The sequence below is a fragment of the Vanellus vanellus genome, assembly GCF_965231255.1.
Source record: "Vanellus vanellus genome assembly, chromosome: 7".
In the NCBI taxonomy this organism is placed as follows: domain Eukaryota; kingdom Metazoa; phylum Chordata; class Aves; order Charadriiformes; family Charadriidae; genus Vanellus; species Vanellus vanellus.
The window spans coordinates 17920230-17935681 of record NC_138912.1 but is presented as its reverse complement, the minus strand read 5'-3'; the positions used below and the strand labels follow the sequence as shown (position 1 = coordinate 17935681).

Here is a 15452-nt window from a genome sequence, read left to right as displayed (position 1 = left end):
GTAAAACCACACTACCTCTTTTCCTTTATCTTAGCCTTCAAGGGGACTCTAAGAACATTTTTTAAGAAAATGTGCATATGTGCTTTTTATGTACAAGAGCTGAATTTCTAGAATGTAATATGGTTGTCCTGGAAACTCTGCGGATACTGCGTACTAATTAACTTCTTTTAAAAGTACTTAGTACTTTTGTTGTCGATGAACTGTGTAAAGACAGACATCTGAATGAGAAAATTGCATCCAAATGGAAGTTCAGTGCAAATGAGCTATTGCATTAAGAAAAAGTGTGTTAAATAGCTAATTGGTTTAAATAGATGTTTGACTGGAAACAGTGAATGGTGTATTCATTCGACAAGGATGCAGAATTACTGGAATTTCTTTCTATGTATAAATACACATGAATATTTTATGATACTCATATGCACATGACATCAATATGCATGCTGTTTAGCACTTCTTACTGGAATAAGGATGGATGCTGGGTTTTGGTTTTTGGGACTGAAGCACAGGAGGACTTAGCATTTTTATGGGAATTCTAACTATGACGTCTGAGCAGTTGGTTCAAGGTGGAGCTCAAATTAAAACTTAATGGCAGCAGGTAGCCTAAACAGTGGCCTGAGGAGAAAAGCACACACCTAAATGACAATTGATGATCATTCCCAAAGAATATGTAAGAAAAACGCATTTTACCCAAATACTGTTTTTCAGGGCTACAAACACAACCTCCCGTTGGAGGCCAGTTCTGCAACTGCTTTGTGATACTCTTAATACTGATGACAATTTTGCATATCGCAGTCTGGACTGAAGCTCTTTACATACGCTGAAGTACATCCCTCTAGAATAACATGGTCCCATCACTAACGTACTGTAGGCTATGCTAGCAATCTGGACTTCCCCAAACTGATAAACAAAGACTGACATTTCAAACTTACTTTTTGAACTTGTTTATTATCCCACTTTCATTTTTCTTGATGTCATGCACCATCTTTTGAAGCTTCCTGTAAGATATTAAAACAAAGCCAGCATTAAAATTACCATGTGGTTGAACACCCATTTATATAAATTAAGAAAAATACAGGAAGTGCATTTCCAGTAATATTTCACACATCAAAAATGCTTAATGTATGTTCAGTAAGTAGTTTAGTTGCTAAATCATTTGTGTATGAAGTTTCCCTTCCTTTTTAGCAGAGCTCTTTGGCATGATTAGTGTTACCCTTCTCCTTAATACAATTAAGTGCAGTTTAAACAATCGATTTAAGAGTAAGTGCATTAGGAAAGAACATCATTGGCTAAATTAATAGTTTAGAATATTTCAATGTCAACATTTTGTTTAGAACTGACTTTACAACACTCCACAGATATAATAGGAATGCCCTCTGATTTCTGACCTTACACGAGTCATTTTACCAGCGGACAGTTTACCTCATTCCCATAGTGTTTGCAGTTATAATAGGACAGCCCAGGCCATCTGAGAAATGACTAGAGTATCCATGACTGAGCTGTAAAAACTCACGATCTTGGGACTCCAGTTACATGGACTGATATCTGGAATCAAAGATTGTTTTTATTCAGCCACACTGATCTCATTAAACTTTTACTTGTAATCAAGGCAATTTAAGTTAAATATATCATTTTTCGCTCAGCAAGTATCATTTAGAATCCCACCTCCCTTCTCATTTAAAAACCCACACCTCTAAAATCAAGTCACTGTCAGGAACACAGATATAACTTTCTGCAAAAGGCTTGATTTTATGGCGACACCTCTTGGAATTCTGGTCATACTAGAAACTTCCATAGAATGCATATATGTTTTTAGTTTCTTCACACAGTGTATGTTCTTCCCGTTCACCTAAACTATGTATCTCTTATTAGACCTGAGCTGAAGATTTTATCACAGCCAATAAAGGAAAACAATGATTTTTTTTTTTTCAAAAAGGGCTTAAAAAAAAATTTTGCCTCCCATTCTTCTTTATACTTTGTCTATGTCATGCCACATTATAGTCTTGCCTATGATGCATGATCAGGCTACCAAAAGACTCTTGGAAACTTTGCTTACAAAGACAAGTACAAACAAAGTATTCTTTCCTTTTCTTAAAATCTTTCTTTAAACTTTAAGCCTTATTATGCAGAAGGTTTAGTAACACACAGAGCTTCGCTAAAAAGAAACTATCTTCCAGCTTCATCATTAGTAATTACAGCTGCCTCTTAAAAACTAAAACAGCTCTTTCAAAGGAAACTGGAATTAGATGATAATTAGCTAAACAAAATTAGGAAATAATTGCATTAACATTATGCGATTATTTGTCTGCCGTCCATGGTTCAGGCTAAGCAGACACGTAGCCATTCAAGGCATCAAGTAGCCGTAGAGTATGACGCTTCTCCCAAGAGGGACCTTCCTACCTCTGCTAATTATTTTAGAGCAATTGTAGTAGTTAATGACAATGAATCAAACTTTATAAGACTTGCCTAAAAAAAGAAAGTTAAGTAACTGACTACTTGTAAATTTTTGGAATCCTGACAAAAATAACAAAGCTTAACTTTAGTCTTAATGATGTTTATTAACATAATAGAAAAATCTGATCCTTTCATTGTATTGGCTGGAATTGAAGGATATTCCACATTTTCAGCAGCCCTGTAATACAACAACATGGAGCATCCTGCTCTGACAGACTAAGTCATGGGTCTGATATTCCTAAAGCCTAAATCTTTGCCCAATTTTACTTAAAAAAAAAAAAAAAAACAGTTCAACCTATTCTTTTTAGGTTCTCAACTCCGCAAAAAAGGAATCATGAGAATAACTGAGAAATCATTCACAAGCACATCTTTAACTTTTGCTCAAAGCTCATACTATTAATTTACAGCAAAAGGATATAGCATTACCTGCTGATATAAAAAAATAATATTGCCTATAGATGTCAGAAACAGGTGCAGAGGAAAATGGTTTGAGATTTCCTGCAACAATGCGCTGCATCTATGAGAATAGCTTGGATGATTATCTAAACTAACCAGATACATTAAAACTGCAAATCTGGGGTGAAGAGCTCAGAAGAACTTCTGCTTTTCTGTGGGGTCTGGTGTTTGTTTTTTTTTTTCCCCCCTAATAGATTCAGCTTCTGGTTATGCTTGAAACATCATAAATAGCCATCTTCTGCAGTTTACTGTTTCTGTCTTGTGCCCCAGCTGGCACCTGGCAGTGTCTATAAATGAAGAGTAATGAGGAATGAAAAGAACGAGAGGAGATTTAAATGGTTTAGTTCTAGTTGGGGGAGAATGGTTGTGGGCAAGCGTTTTTGTCCTTTTCAAAAAGGCTTGCCAGCCTTTAATTAGAAATGCATGTAAGCATCAGTTATTTTTGTTCCAGTATTTGTTTGTTAGAGAGAGGACACAAACAAACAAAAAAAATCTAACTGTGGATTTAGGTCTGAATATTGCATATTGCTCATCTCTGACATTCATGTATCTTTACAATGGTAAAATTATGGCTTTATTTTCAAAAAAAGGTGTTTCATTTTGCACACGACAGCTCTTATTTCATATTGTCGCTTTGGTTTCTAAACCCACCCATCCCCCCAAATAAAGCCTACCCCAAAATTTATAACTACGAGTACCTGGAACAGTTTGCTTTTCATTTGATCATATTTAAGTGAACTGATTAGACTACCATGGGTATTCCATGTGCACTGAATAAGGCTATAGTTTAAAAAAGCATTTTATTACATATTTCCATTTTTTTTTTTTTTAAAAAGCATTTAAATTAGTGATAATCACATGTGTCTCTACTGGTGTGATCAGTTATTTTTCCCATGCAGATGGACTGAAATCAAAACATTCCCATTTTTGCATAATCAGATTTCCTAAAAACCTCTGCCTCTTCTTTTTCTGGAGCCATTTAATTTTCTAATTACAAATTGTGATAAATTAGAGTGTCTAATACGTATTTGTGTGAATTTTTTCAGTTTTTAAAGTTAAGTAGCTCTTGTAGGAGTTGCTAGAATAGTTTGTTACCTCCTGACAACTTAACTTGTATCGAGCCTGTGAGAGTAAGCAGATAACCAGTGCACTGTGTGGCATTGAGTGTAGGAAGTCATCAAGCATGGATGATCTCCAGTTCAAGTGGAATACCCTTTGACCCATGAAGTTGAACAAGCTGCAAAAACCAGTCTGTCCAGTTAGCTAGAGGCTGAGATTTCTTGAGATGCCAGCCAATATAATAGGCTGCAACTGACAAATTTTACAGAGCTGTCTGACTTGTGATTTTAGGGAGACAGTAGAAAAGATGAGAGGCAGACAGCAAAGCCTATAGCAAGACGATTCTCCAGACCTTAAGGGTCTCAAATGCAAGCCTGAAGGCCATTCCAGAGCGATGAGGAACGTGAAGCACAGGAGGGCATTTATACACGTAATGTTTTGCGTGGATCTGCATATCTGACTAATTCTCAAATACTTTGTCTGACTCTCAAATACTTTTCTTTACTTAAGACAATACTCCAAGTAAAGAGGTTCATCGTGGGAGGAACTTACCAGAGCAGCAGCCCTGAGAGTATCTAGGAAATGGAGGCTCAATGGCCCAATGTACACAGCCCTTGCTTCAGGTACGTAACGACAACCTTCTATTTCAAAACACATCTGAGTCAGGACCTCATTACCAACTAATGTTGATTCTCTAGTTGTTCTCTTGGGATGAGCAGGTACTAGAAACATTCAAGGACCTCAATCAGCTAATATTGTAAATGAAAATAATAAGTAATGCTAGTTTTACCTTGCATTGCAGTTAATTAAAGATAAATAAGAGGTCAAACTTAAGAGTTGTTTCTCAACTACAAGCATCAACTCTCCATTCAACTTGGTTGAGAGCTTTTTATGTAAAATCAGGCTTGCAGATAAAGGTGTGGTCTGTGTCACTGTTAATCTTTGAAAATACTTTTCAGCCACAGATAGCTCTTTTGAGATCCAGTTTAATTGCGACATGTATAGACTGGATAGGACCCTTTGATCAGGAACTTATCTGCCTATTTGAAAATCTATTCTGTGTGCAGTAAGTTTGGAAGTCTTGGCTGTAGGTGCTTCTAAGAAGTTTTAGGTTTCTAACAAATACATTAGAAATTTACATGCTGGAGGGAATAACAAAAAGGACTGTTCAGTAAATCCTAACAGGAAACACTTTTTAGCCCTGTGTTTCTATTTTTCATATCTTATCAATTTTAGCCTCCAGCAATTCAGGATTATCAGATGTATTGACAAAGTGGTCACTAGCTGCGATACATATGCAAAGGAAGGCGGAAAGGTTTACCATTGCAAATACAATATACCCTGAAAGAAGGATTCGCTGTGTCACAAATACCTAAGCTGTGTTCAAGGGCTAGCAGAGCTGCCTTGAGATAAAACAAAATGAAACAAAACCACCTTCTCTTTGATCTGGTCACAGCTCAGCGTATGAGGAATGTACGTCAAGTGAAGGGCGATGGGTGGGCCTGGCTCGTGACACATCCCCACTCAAACATCAGCTGGAAGCTTTTGGCTTTCGCACACAAGCTATCCCACAAAAGCTTTTCAAACTTAAAATAATTTAAAAAGAAAAAAAGAGAAGAATATAAATAACGTGAAGAAGAATAAAGCATGTAACAAGCTTTCAACTCAGATGTGAGATGACGTATAGAATATCTAGACTTGAGAAAGAGGAGACTTAATTTCAGACTGGGCTGTGCAATAAGGAATTCTCCCAGCATTTAGACTAATTTTTGAGAAAAAGTATTTATCAGTATTATGAATCTGTGAAGAAATTTACAAAAATATATGATGTAAATATGTATATTATAGCTGAGAGCAGTTGGCATGAATGGCTCCTCAGCGGCCACAGCATCCCACTGCTCCAGGGAACAGAGAGCGATCCCCTGCGTGCGCCAACAGCACGGTTCACCAACTTGTGCACAAGCGAATCCAGTGCTTTGGACCTTCAGCGCACACATTGCTTGTCAGTATTTTAGCTGTACAGCTGCCAATGCCACGTGGCAAGGGACAGCCCATAGCAAGTGACACCCCTCTGCTGCGAGAATATACTACATGGTCTCCAGGGCGGGAGACTGGGCACAACTGCTTCGGTGCCTCTGGCTGCGAGCACAGATGTGCGCACTTGCAGTTGGGAGTGGTGCTGATAATGTTTTTGGAAACAGGGCTGACTGTAGCGTCAGTAGGGAGTGGTGGCAAAACAAAAACCAGTTTTAAATGAATCACAGGAAGTTTCCTGTATTACAAGCATACTTATTTCTGTTTATCTGGAGGACTAGAATTATACCTCCTTAAGTTTCTGGTGCTTACAGGACTAAATTATCTGTTGTGCCTCTTGAAAAAAATCCCTATCTGCGCGCCGGGTCCAGTTTCTTGAGTTAAAAAAGGGCAGAATTTTGAACAGGATATATTCATGCAGAATGCCTGCAAGGGAAGCTTTGCAATATTGACGCATTCAATATTAAGTGACCTGCATAATCCTTCTCCTCCTCCTAACGTCAGTTAGATCTCTAACTGATAAAGCTGAACTGGTTTCAAAAGAATAGTGATTTAAAAAAAAAATCTTCACACTGTAAATCAGTCAGTTTGAACTCAAATTTTAATTCTTACACCTTTTGGGGTACATCTGTTTCTCACTGACATGGCACTGTGTGTCTAGAAAGTCCCATTTTCTGAAGATCATAACTACCTCCATTCGCTTAAAGACTGTAGGTAGGTGTAGCCCTCATGCTTGTCTTGAGAAAGCCAGCATAACAGAGCACATAAAAACAAAAAACAGTTATTTCTTGGTTTTTTTTTTTTTTTTTTTTTCAGGCAAAATCAAATGCTTAGCATTGGAAACTGAATGGGATTTAGTAATCACAAATTTAGACTTAAAACAACCCCCCCCCCCCCCCAAAACACCTGCTTCAGCTATAAACTCTTAAGAAAAGAGCCACAAAATAGAATACAAAGTGAAGAAGAGGTTAATGGAACTTGGAGAATAGAAGTGAAGTTTTCACAAGATCAAACCCAAAAATTAAAGAGCAGAAAAATTACTAAAAATTAATACAGCTACCTCTGTTATTTAAAAACCCCCAACATATTAAAACATGAAACTAAAGGAGGAACAACATGCCCAGCCCCCCTTCTTTACTGCTTCTCACAGCAAAATTATTCCACCACCTTCTCCCCAGCTGGCCTTTATTTTGTGTTTCTATTAGCTTTTAGTTTTATAAACAGGCACGCAGGTGATCAAATTAAGAAAGTAAGTTATTGTTTCTGAACAAGGGGGAAGACTCCTGCTTGCTGGGGGTGGGGGGAAACCTGCTCACCTAGAAGGGGATTTGGAAAAGCACCACTTGAGATTTTGAAAGCTTGAATCCCTTATCTTGGAGTATCTTCTTAAACTAAATTAACAAACAAGAAAAGTACCACCTTTCTTACAATAGGCTTCCATTAACACAGTGCTCACAACACAGTCTTTACGGAAGAACACGGGTCTCAGTGAACTGGATGAGTGTCTTCATAAGATGTAATTTTGTATTACTTGCCAGTTTTGTGCATATAAACCAACCCAATTAATTATATACAACGACTCTCCCCACCTTCCACCGCCCTGCTAATTGCTCAGTAGAAAGCAAAAGGAAATTTCCAGATACAAAAAGCACTTAATTCCTCTCATTAGGCCTCCTTCAGGTGCTTCATATCTCCACATGCACGAACACCCCACACCCTTCCCCTAAATCATATGCTACCTGGAACAGCAAGAGTGGAATTCCCTTGCAGGGAGACACGGGCTGGCATCACCAGGCTGTGTTGGAGCTGGTGTTTCCTATAGCTGTTACATGTGCACAATGCATAAAGACATGGTTGAATTCTTGAGGTGCAATCAGATAAACTGCTTCAGTTGCTGCGGGTCTAGGATAGGGGATCACTGGCACTCATCCACTCTGGGGGCTTATCGCAGCCCACCCCCTGCAATGCCTTTCATGATGGGAGAGGAAGAACTTTGGAGCTGGAGGTGGTAACCTGTGATACCAAACCATCAGTTCAAGGCAGCTTTACAGATAAAGATCAAAGGCTCGATATCTCAAAGCTGTGAAGAAAAGCTGCAAGAGGCTTGCTCATGGGCAGAAGTCAGTTAAACACCTATCTGCGAGGAAGCAGGAACAACCAATTGTCTTCTCCTGTGTTCATAATATGCACAAGAGGAGTAGACTATAAATATTTTAGTTTCCTAGAGTGTTGATTTCTTTTTTTGAAGTCTGAATAACATCCTATTCTGCTCACTTTTCAATCATCCACTATTTTGTCTAAAGGCAAACCCCATAATTAGAGCAGGTGTGTGTTTACATGGTACACACAGAAGCACAGAAAGGCTAAATATTGATTATACTTTGCATCTTCATATGCCCTCTATGTAATTTCACAAAGCAGCTGTCAATCGCTCTGGTACTAGTAAGTACTAACATAGACCAAGTAAATGAAAATACATAACACATAAAGGCATAATATTATGTATTGACACAAATCAGTCCTAACATGAAATTACATAGTATAATTACTTTGAGGTGAATGGGAATTCTGCACATTGAAAGAACCTACGCAGAATTGCTGGTGGGGCTGAGATGACTGAAGTCCTATCAATGACACCAACTACTTGGTGCAGCTGCATCCTCATTTTAGATCAAGGCTGAGGGTTGTTCTCAGTATGTATGGGCAGTATATTAATACCAAAGATTTCATGTGTTTACATTGCACAGTATTTTCTGCAATTACTTTTTTCTTTTATTTAGCAAAGAAGAATAGTAGACCTTGTTCCTGTTACCTTTCTTTACTGCTTGGGGGGGCTTCACAGCTGTTTTTGAATATCAGACAGTGATGGCCAGGCAGTTTTTAGTATAGCTTCTTAAATATAGATACTTAATAAAAGCTGAAGGCATTTCAGGTTTGGACACCTCTTCCCTCTTATCCAGCTTTCTCTCCCCTTTCTCCCAACTGGATAATAGTGATACTGAAAGTAGTACAGAGAGTAATTAGCTATTATGATAGGCTAATTGAGGACTGCACATCACTTCTTGACACAAAAAGTTAAAAGATATTTTCCATTGTGTAACTGACCTGCTCTGTTCTGAGTCTTTTTGGTTAACCGATCCCTTTTATGCACCAGCTGTCTGGATGTGAGCTGATGCATTAAAAAAAAACAAACCGCCAACAACCCAACACAGAAGCTACGTTCACAAGACTTACTCCATTCTTCTGAAAGGTATGCAAGCAGCAGAAGGAAACTAAATGCATTAGGTTACTCTAAAATACTGTTCCAGGTAAAACTAACTGAGCAGCATACCTCCCTGGAGGACTAGTACCCTACAGTCTGGTAGGTGAAGGACAGCAAGCACAGAAATTTAAGAGTGAAATGGTTTTTAGATTTCACCAAAAAGAGGAAGCACAAAGTCATTGCAGTGAAGTGAATAAAGACAGGAATTGGTACGGACCCAGAAAATTATCACCCGTCATTGGTAACATTACTTTTAGTCACAATTCTACAAGCATTTTTGAAAGGTGAGATAAAATTTCTGTCATTCCCGAGTCACGTAGATTGCAAGTGTTACAGTCACACGAAGGACATGAAAGTAAATGAAAAAGTAAGAAAACAATGAACTGAACACAGAAACCTGAAGGCTTAATTTTGATTGGTGTTCCAACAGAGTGAATTCTTCTGTTTTTTCTCCTCTTTTACCTCTTCCATGAATTTAAAATCTGCCATTTTAGTTCTGGTCACCTTTTGAAGGTCATCAAAAAAGTCTATGTCTAACTATGTAATGGGCTTGACCAAGATTTAGCCAGATATTTAAGCACATGTCTAACTTCAACTACCTTAAAGTTAGGTAAGTACCTAAATTTTGTGCTAAGCTCTTCCTAATGTGGGCACATATGCACTGACACGAGATGAATAAATTTACTTCATGATCTGAGTGAAGTCTTCATCAGTGTCATTGTGTCATTTAAGATTGCTACTAAAATACATTCCTAATGTAGTGATTTGAATCCAGTAAGTTCACAGACTGTGAAAGGATAAAAAAAAACAAGTGTGATTTTTCCATGCTCTGGAAAACTTTGTGGGCTCAACAGCTTGAAGGCAAGGTGCACTAGAGAAAAGGGAGGCTTTTCTAAACAACCTCTTAGCTCTTCTCCTTAAACTAAAAGTGCATTTTTACGCGTAATGGTCTGCATTTGCTCTACCAAATGGTGCTCTGACAGCCAAATAGAGCAGAGCTTCAAGATGTGGCGTTACACTTTAAACACTCCCATAAGCCTACTCCTACAGACAAAATGACCCCAGATGTCTTAATGCTGCCCAATATTCATAAGTCTCTATGACTGTTTCCAAGACTGTAGCTTTTACGCATATAGTTTCTAGATACACTGAGCAGATGTAAGAAATTGAGAGAATCACCAATTTTAGGATTTTTATACATTTGTATTGCTTTTTGAAGAGTCAAATCTTTTCTTAAAAAACTACTGCATTATTGGTTCTGTTTATATTTGCTCAGCATGAGAGCAAAGGAAAAAATCCCCATAGCTGGATTTTTAGCGTGTTTTTTCAACTGTCCTTTATGGCCCAGTGCTTCCTTTTCCAATCTCCAAACAGATTTTTCCCCCCCCTCTCTCAGGCAGTTTCTCTACAGGAATGCATGAGTTGGAAGGAGATGGGAACTCTCTCTCTCGTTCCTCTCTAAAGCATAACTTCTTCTTGAGTTTCAATTTTTATTTTTTTTTTACCCTTTAGCAACTGAAGTGTAGCAACTAATTTCCTCTGTGTATTTTCGCTCAAGTCATGTAAAGCTTATAGCAAAAATTGCAGATGTATTTTATGCATTTAGCATTAAATTATTATATATTATTAAAATGAATGTGTTTAGCATTAAATTCCCTTTAGCTGAAGTGATTTTGCAACCTATTTATAATCCAAACAATAGGGGTGCAGGATAACAGATGCGTTTTTGACATGATGAAGACTAACACTGCTGTACTTGTGCTGAAAGTGTTTTTGCTCAAGCTACAGAAGCATTATATCCACCACAAATGTTGATATAATGTGGCTTCACCAAGGGCAAGCCTGCCTGACCAACCCAGTGGCGTTCTATAATGGATCGTCTACATCAGGGGACAAGGGAAGAGCTAGGGATGTCAACTATCTGGACTACTGTAAGGCCTTTGACACGGTCCCCCACAACACCCTTCTCTCTAAATTGGAGAGAGATGGATTTGATGGGTGGACTGTTTGGTGGATGAGGAATTGGTTGGTCAGTTGCATCCAGAGGGTAGTGGTCAACGGCTCCATGTCCAGATGGAGACTGGTGACAAGTAGTTTTCTTCAGGGGTCCATACTGGGACCAATACTGTTTAATACCTTCATCAATGACATAGATAGTGGGATCAAGTGCACCTTCAGCAAGGTTGCAGATGGCACCAAGCTGACTGGTGCAGGATGCCATCCAGAGGGACCTGGACAAGCTCGAGAAGTGGACCCATGTGAACCTCATGAGGTTCAACAAGGCCAAGTGCAGGGTCCCGTACCTGGGTCGGGGCAAGCCCTGCTATCAATACAGGCTGGGGACCTATAAGAAAGATGGGGACAAACTTTTCAGCAGGGCCTGTTGTGACAGGACAAGGGGTAGATTTAGAGGGTAGATTTAGACTAGGGGTAAGGAAGAAATCCTTTACCCTGAGGGTGGTGAAACACAGGAACAGGTTGCCCAGAGAGGTGGGAGATGCCCCATCCCTGGAAACATTCAAGGTCAAGTTGGATGGGGCTCTGAGCAACCTGATCTAGTTGAAGATGTCCCTGCTGATTGCAGGGGGAGTTAGACTAGGTGACCTTTAAAGGTCCCTTCCAACCCAAACTATGCTATGATTCTATGTGGGGTGGCAATGGCAGGGATCTAATACAGGCTACTCATGGATTTATCTGTTTTGTTTATTTTCTACTGAAGTCTATCAAATTTTATTAGAACTTTGGAGAAGCATTTTGGTCCCTAGCGTTATATGGCCACTTAATGGAGCCCACGTGGGCTGCCATTAAAAGGGGAAATTATGCTCTTCTCTGCCCTCGGTGCTTACTCAGTTATGATGAATCATGGAACTTCCAGCTGGGAAACTAACTTCTTTTTTCTTATGCAAATTTAGGTATCAGCCGGATCAGATCCAGCTTCATCACATGGTCATGGGAACCCTTGTGCCAGTATGCGTACAGAAACAAGTAGCAGGGTGAGCAGGGGCCTTGGGAGGGTGGAAGAAAGGAACCTACTCTTTTGGCAGCAACTCAAACTGATTCTAAGTTAAACTGGCCATGTAATTACAGCTTCAGTAGCACTTAGCTGCCTCTGTGCTTCTTGCACAGCTGCCTATAGTGTCCATATTTTAAAACATAAAGGAATCATTTAGCCATATAGTATAGCCACTTGCATTAATAGCCTACTTCACCCAGTTGCCCCTGCATTAAGCTTGAAAAATATATACTTATGTTTTTCACATTATTGCCTCAGGATGCATTATTTTAATTCACTAAAGTATTTACTGTGTAGTATATCATTTATGTTGAGGTCATAAACCTGTAGCATTGCATGTCTGGCTTTGCTTATGTCTGGAAAATGAACTTGTCCAAAGCATATATACAAACAGATTAGGCGTAAAGATGCTAACAGGCTTTTTTTACCCCTCAGTCATTTACTACAGCCATCACAAAACAAGGCAGGTGGGATGGAATACCCTGTTGGTCAGTTTTGGGTCTCCTGTCCTGTGTGCTCCTCCACACAGGTGGGACCCTTCTACACTTTTCCACTTACGACCCTCGAACTCGGTGCATAACAACTTAGCTGGCCTTGGTTGTTATAGCTGTAGTATAAACTATAGTAAAAACTATAGGTACTATATAAGCATAGCTGATCTCATGAACAGACTATGCTCTTACACTGCTATGTACAAAGAGATTAAACCAGGGCTCTTCACCAGAGTCTCAATATTACACCACATCATTTTGTCCACATTGCCATATTCTTATTTAAAACATAGGTAGATCACACTCACATTTAAACACACTTTTCTATAAAAAGCATCATAGGCAGGAAATTCTGTATGAGAATATCTTACTATGTGGCAATTTAGATTTTTTTAAAAAGTGGGTTTTGGCTATTTTTGATGAAGGCAGGATGACATAGCTGGGAAGATGATGATGAGAGAGAAAAAAAAAGGAACTTTAAAGGGATTGTTATCATGAAATGCTTGTGCAGAGAGAAGGGAAGAAAGGAGGACAAATATAGATGGGGTGGAGGCAGTGCTATGCCAAAACATGGGTGGAGGGAGAAGCAACAGGAGGATTTGACTGAAGAGGTCACACTGGGGGTGGAAGGAGGGATTTTTACAGCGGTATTTGGGGAAGTTTGCATTTTGTATCTCATTCCATTCCAAAGTCCAGAGGTGAGACAGATTCATGAATTGTTTAAACTAACAGAAAGCTAGTGGAAACAGAGATTATACAGCTTCATCATTTAACCACAATCCCACGCTTTGTATGGCAAACTGGACCTAACAATCCTATAGAAAAAACTTCTGTTTGTACTCATTAGCACGGCAAACGTAGCCGGTGACTTCCTTTTTCCCCCGTGCCCATGAAATTCAACTTTAAAGGCTGCATACAGTCGGCACTGTAATTTAATGTGACTTTACATTCAGCCTACATTTCGTTGGGCTAAAATGTGGGTGCACCACAAAAGCTGCTGTTGTGACAAAGCGTTACTGCAGTGGGAAGTTGTCAGGAGAAACTGGAAGCTGAGACAGAAGGCTGCTGGAGGTAGCAATGGGTGGTGACCCACAGGACCTTCATGGCCATTATGTCCTTAGGGCCCAAGGGTGGAGGCAGCTGAGGCTTTTGCTAGAAAGAGGAGAAGAATAGAGCAGGTAGAAGAGGAGAAGAGAGGGGACCCTGACTTGTGAAGAGGAGATAGCGATGGGCAACTAGAAGCGGTTGGTCTGGAAAAATCTCATACGTGGAACAGTTCTGATTTGATCCCTTAGACCGCTGAGCAGCATACTGGGCACTTGCATAGCCTTTCCTCCAAAGTCTGTGTAACTAAAAAGGGCAACAGATGTGAAAGTTGGATGTGGACTTTGGTGCCCAGTTCTGTCATGGGGAGCATTCTCTAGCTTACTTTGAAACTCCAGTTCCTTTCCTGCTTGAGTTTTTGTTTGTTTGTCTTGTTTAGGTCCATTGATGCAATAAACTGTTAAAATTTGACTTGAAAAAACAGATTAAGTTTCCGTTTGCTACAATTCACCATTAACAGGAATTAGTAGAACTACCGTAATAGAATATTTTCTTACAGTGCAAAACTAATATTCAGATATTCCCCATTCACTTTCCTCAAGAAGTAAATATTCCATATGATACAACATCCTATACCTAGAAGGTATCAGTTTACAGTTAAATACCGTTTCACTCCCAAATTACTTCATTTTCTGCTTATACACTTTCAAGAGGAAACGGTAACAGAAAATCCTCTGGTAAAGAAAGGACCTAGCAGTTACAGTCAAGCTATATCTATCTGTAGAAAATTAGTGAAGGCCATAAATACCTTCTTGATAGACAACTGACAGACATTCAGGCCTTAAGGAAACTCCTCTTGACTTTAACAGAACTAGGACTTAAATCCTCCTGTTTAAACAAGGGATGTTAAAACAAAATATTGCAAGTAAATTGACACACTTGTCCAACCCGAGAAAAAAAAAGTCAGTTGCTTTTTTTCATTTGCTTTTCATTTGGGAGTGATTTTAAGGGTTTTTATGGGGGAGGAAGTACTGCTGCATGAAGTCATGCATGCAGTCATGCATGAAGTCATCTGAAATGAACATGGAAACATGCTGTTGGAAAAGTCTGTTTGCAGTCTGGAAGTTGTTGGCTGCACGACCTCAGGCAAGTGAAAGCACGTGGTACACTTCTGGTTCGTGCCATGGTTTGCCTGTCACTGCAGTGGTGATGGTAATGATGCCTTTGAAAAAGACTTTGTGATACACAGCTACAGACAGCTACAAACAGAGGGTCATTATTGAGGTTTGTGGTCATAATAAAAAAATGCAGCAAGTCTGAAGCGATGCTACAGCAGAATCATATATAGCAGCTAGAAATTATTTGAAGACCAGGAATCATAGGCTCATAGTCTAAGGAAGTTGCACCACAAAGGAGTCTGCAAGTTTGGTGCTGTATCTTTTGAGTTGCTAACTTCCTGGACTTTTGCTGCCTACCATCCCTCATTATGAGTGCATGTATTAATGTATACATTTACCCGCAGCATACATTTTTTCCCTGAAGTTCAGACTGAAATCAAGGCATGCTAGAGCCTGCCGTGGCAGCATGGCTATTGTTCACCTATTCGCTTCACACTTTAGAAAACCATTCAAAGTACCAAATT

At 39.2% G+C, this 15452-nt stretch overlaps 1 protein-coding gene across 1 annotated transcript in view; it reads right to left on the bottom strand.

Annotated features, from left to right (window-relative positions):
• Positions 1-15452, bottom strand: part of BLNK (B cell linker) — a 102341-nt gene that overhangs the window by 31047 nt on the left and 55842 nt on the right. Inside the window, exon 4 of the mRNA XM_082486466.1 lies at positions 930-995. Within this exon, the coding sequence (XP_082342592.1) occupies positions 930-995 (66 nt within the window). The remainder of the gene's footprint in view (positions 1-929; positions 996-15452) is intronic.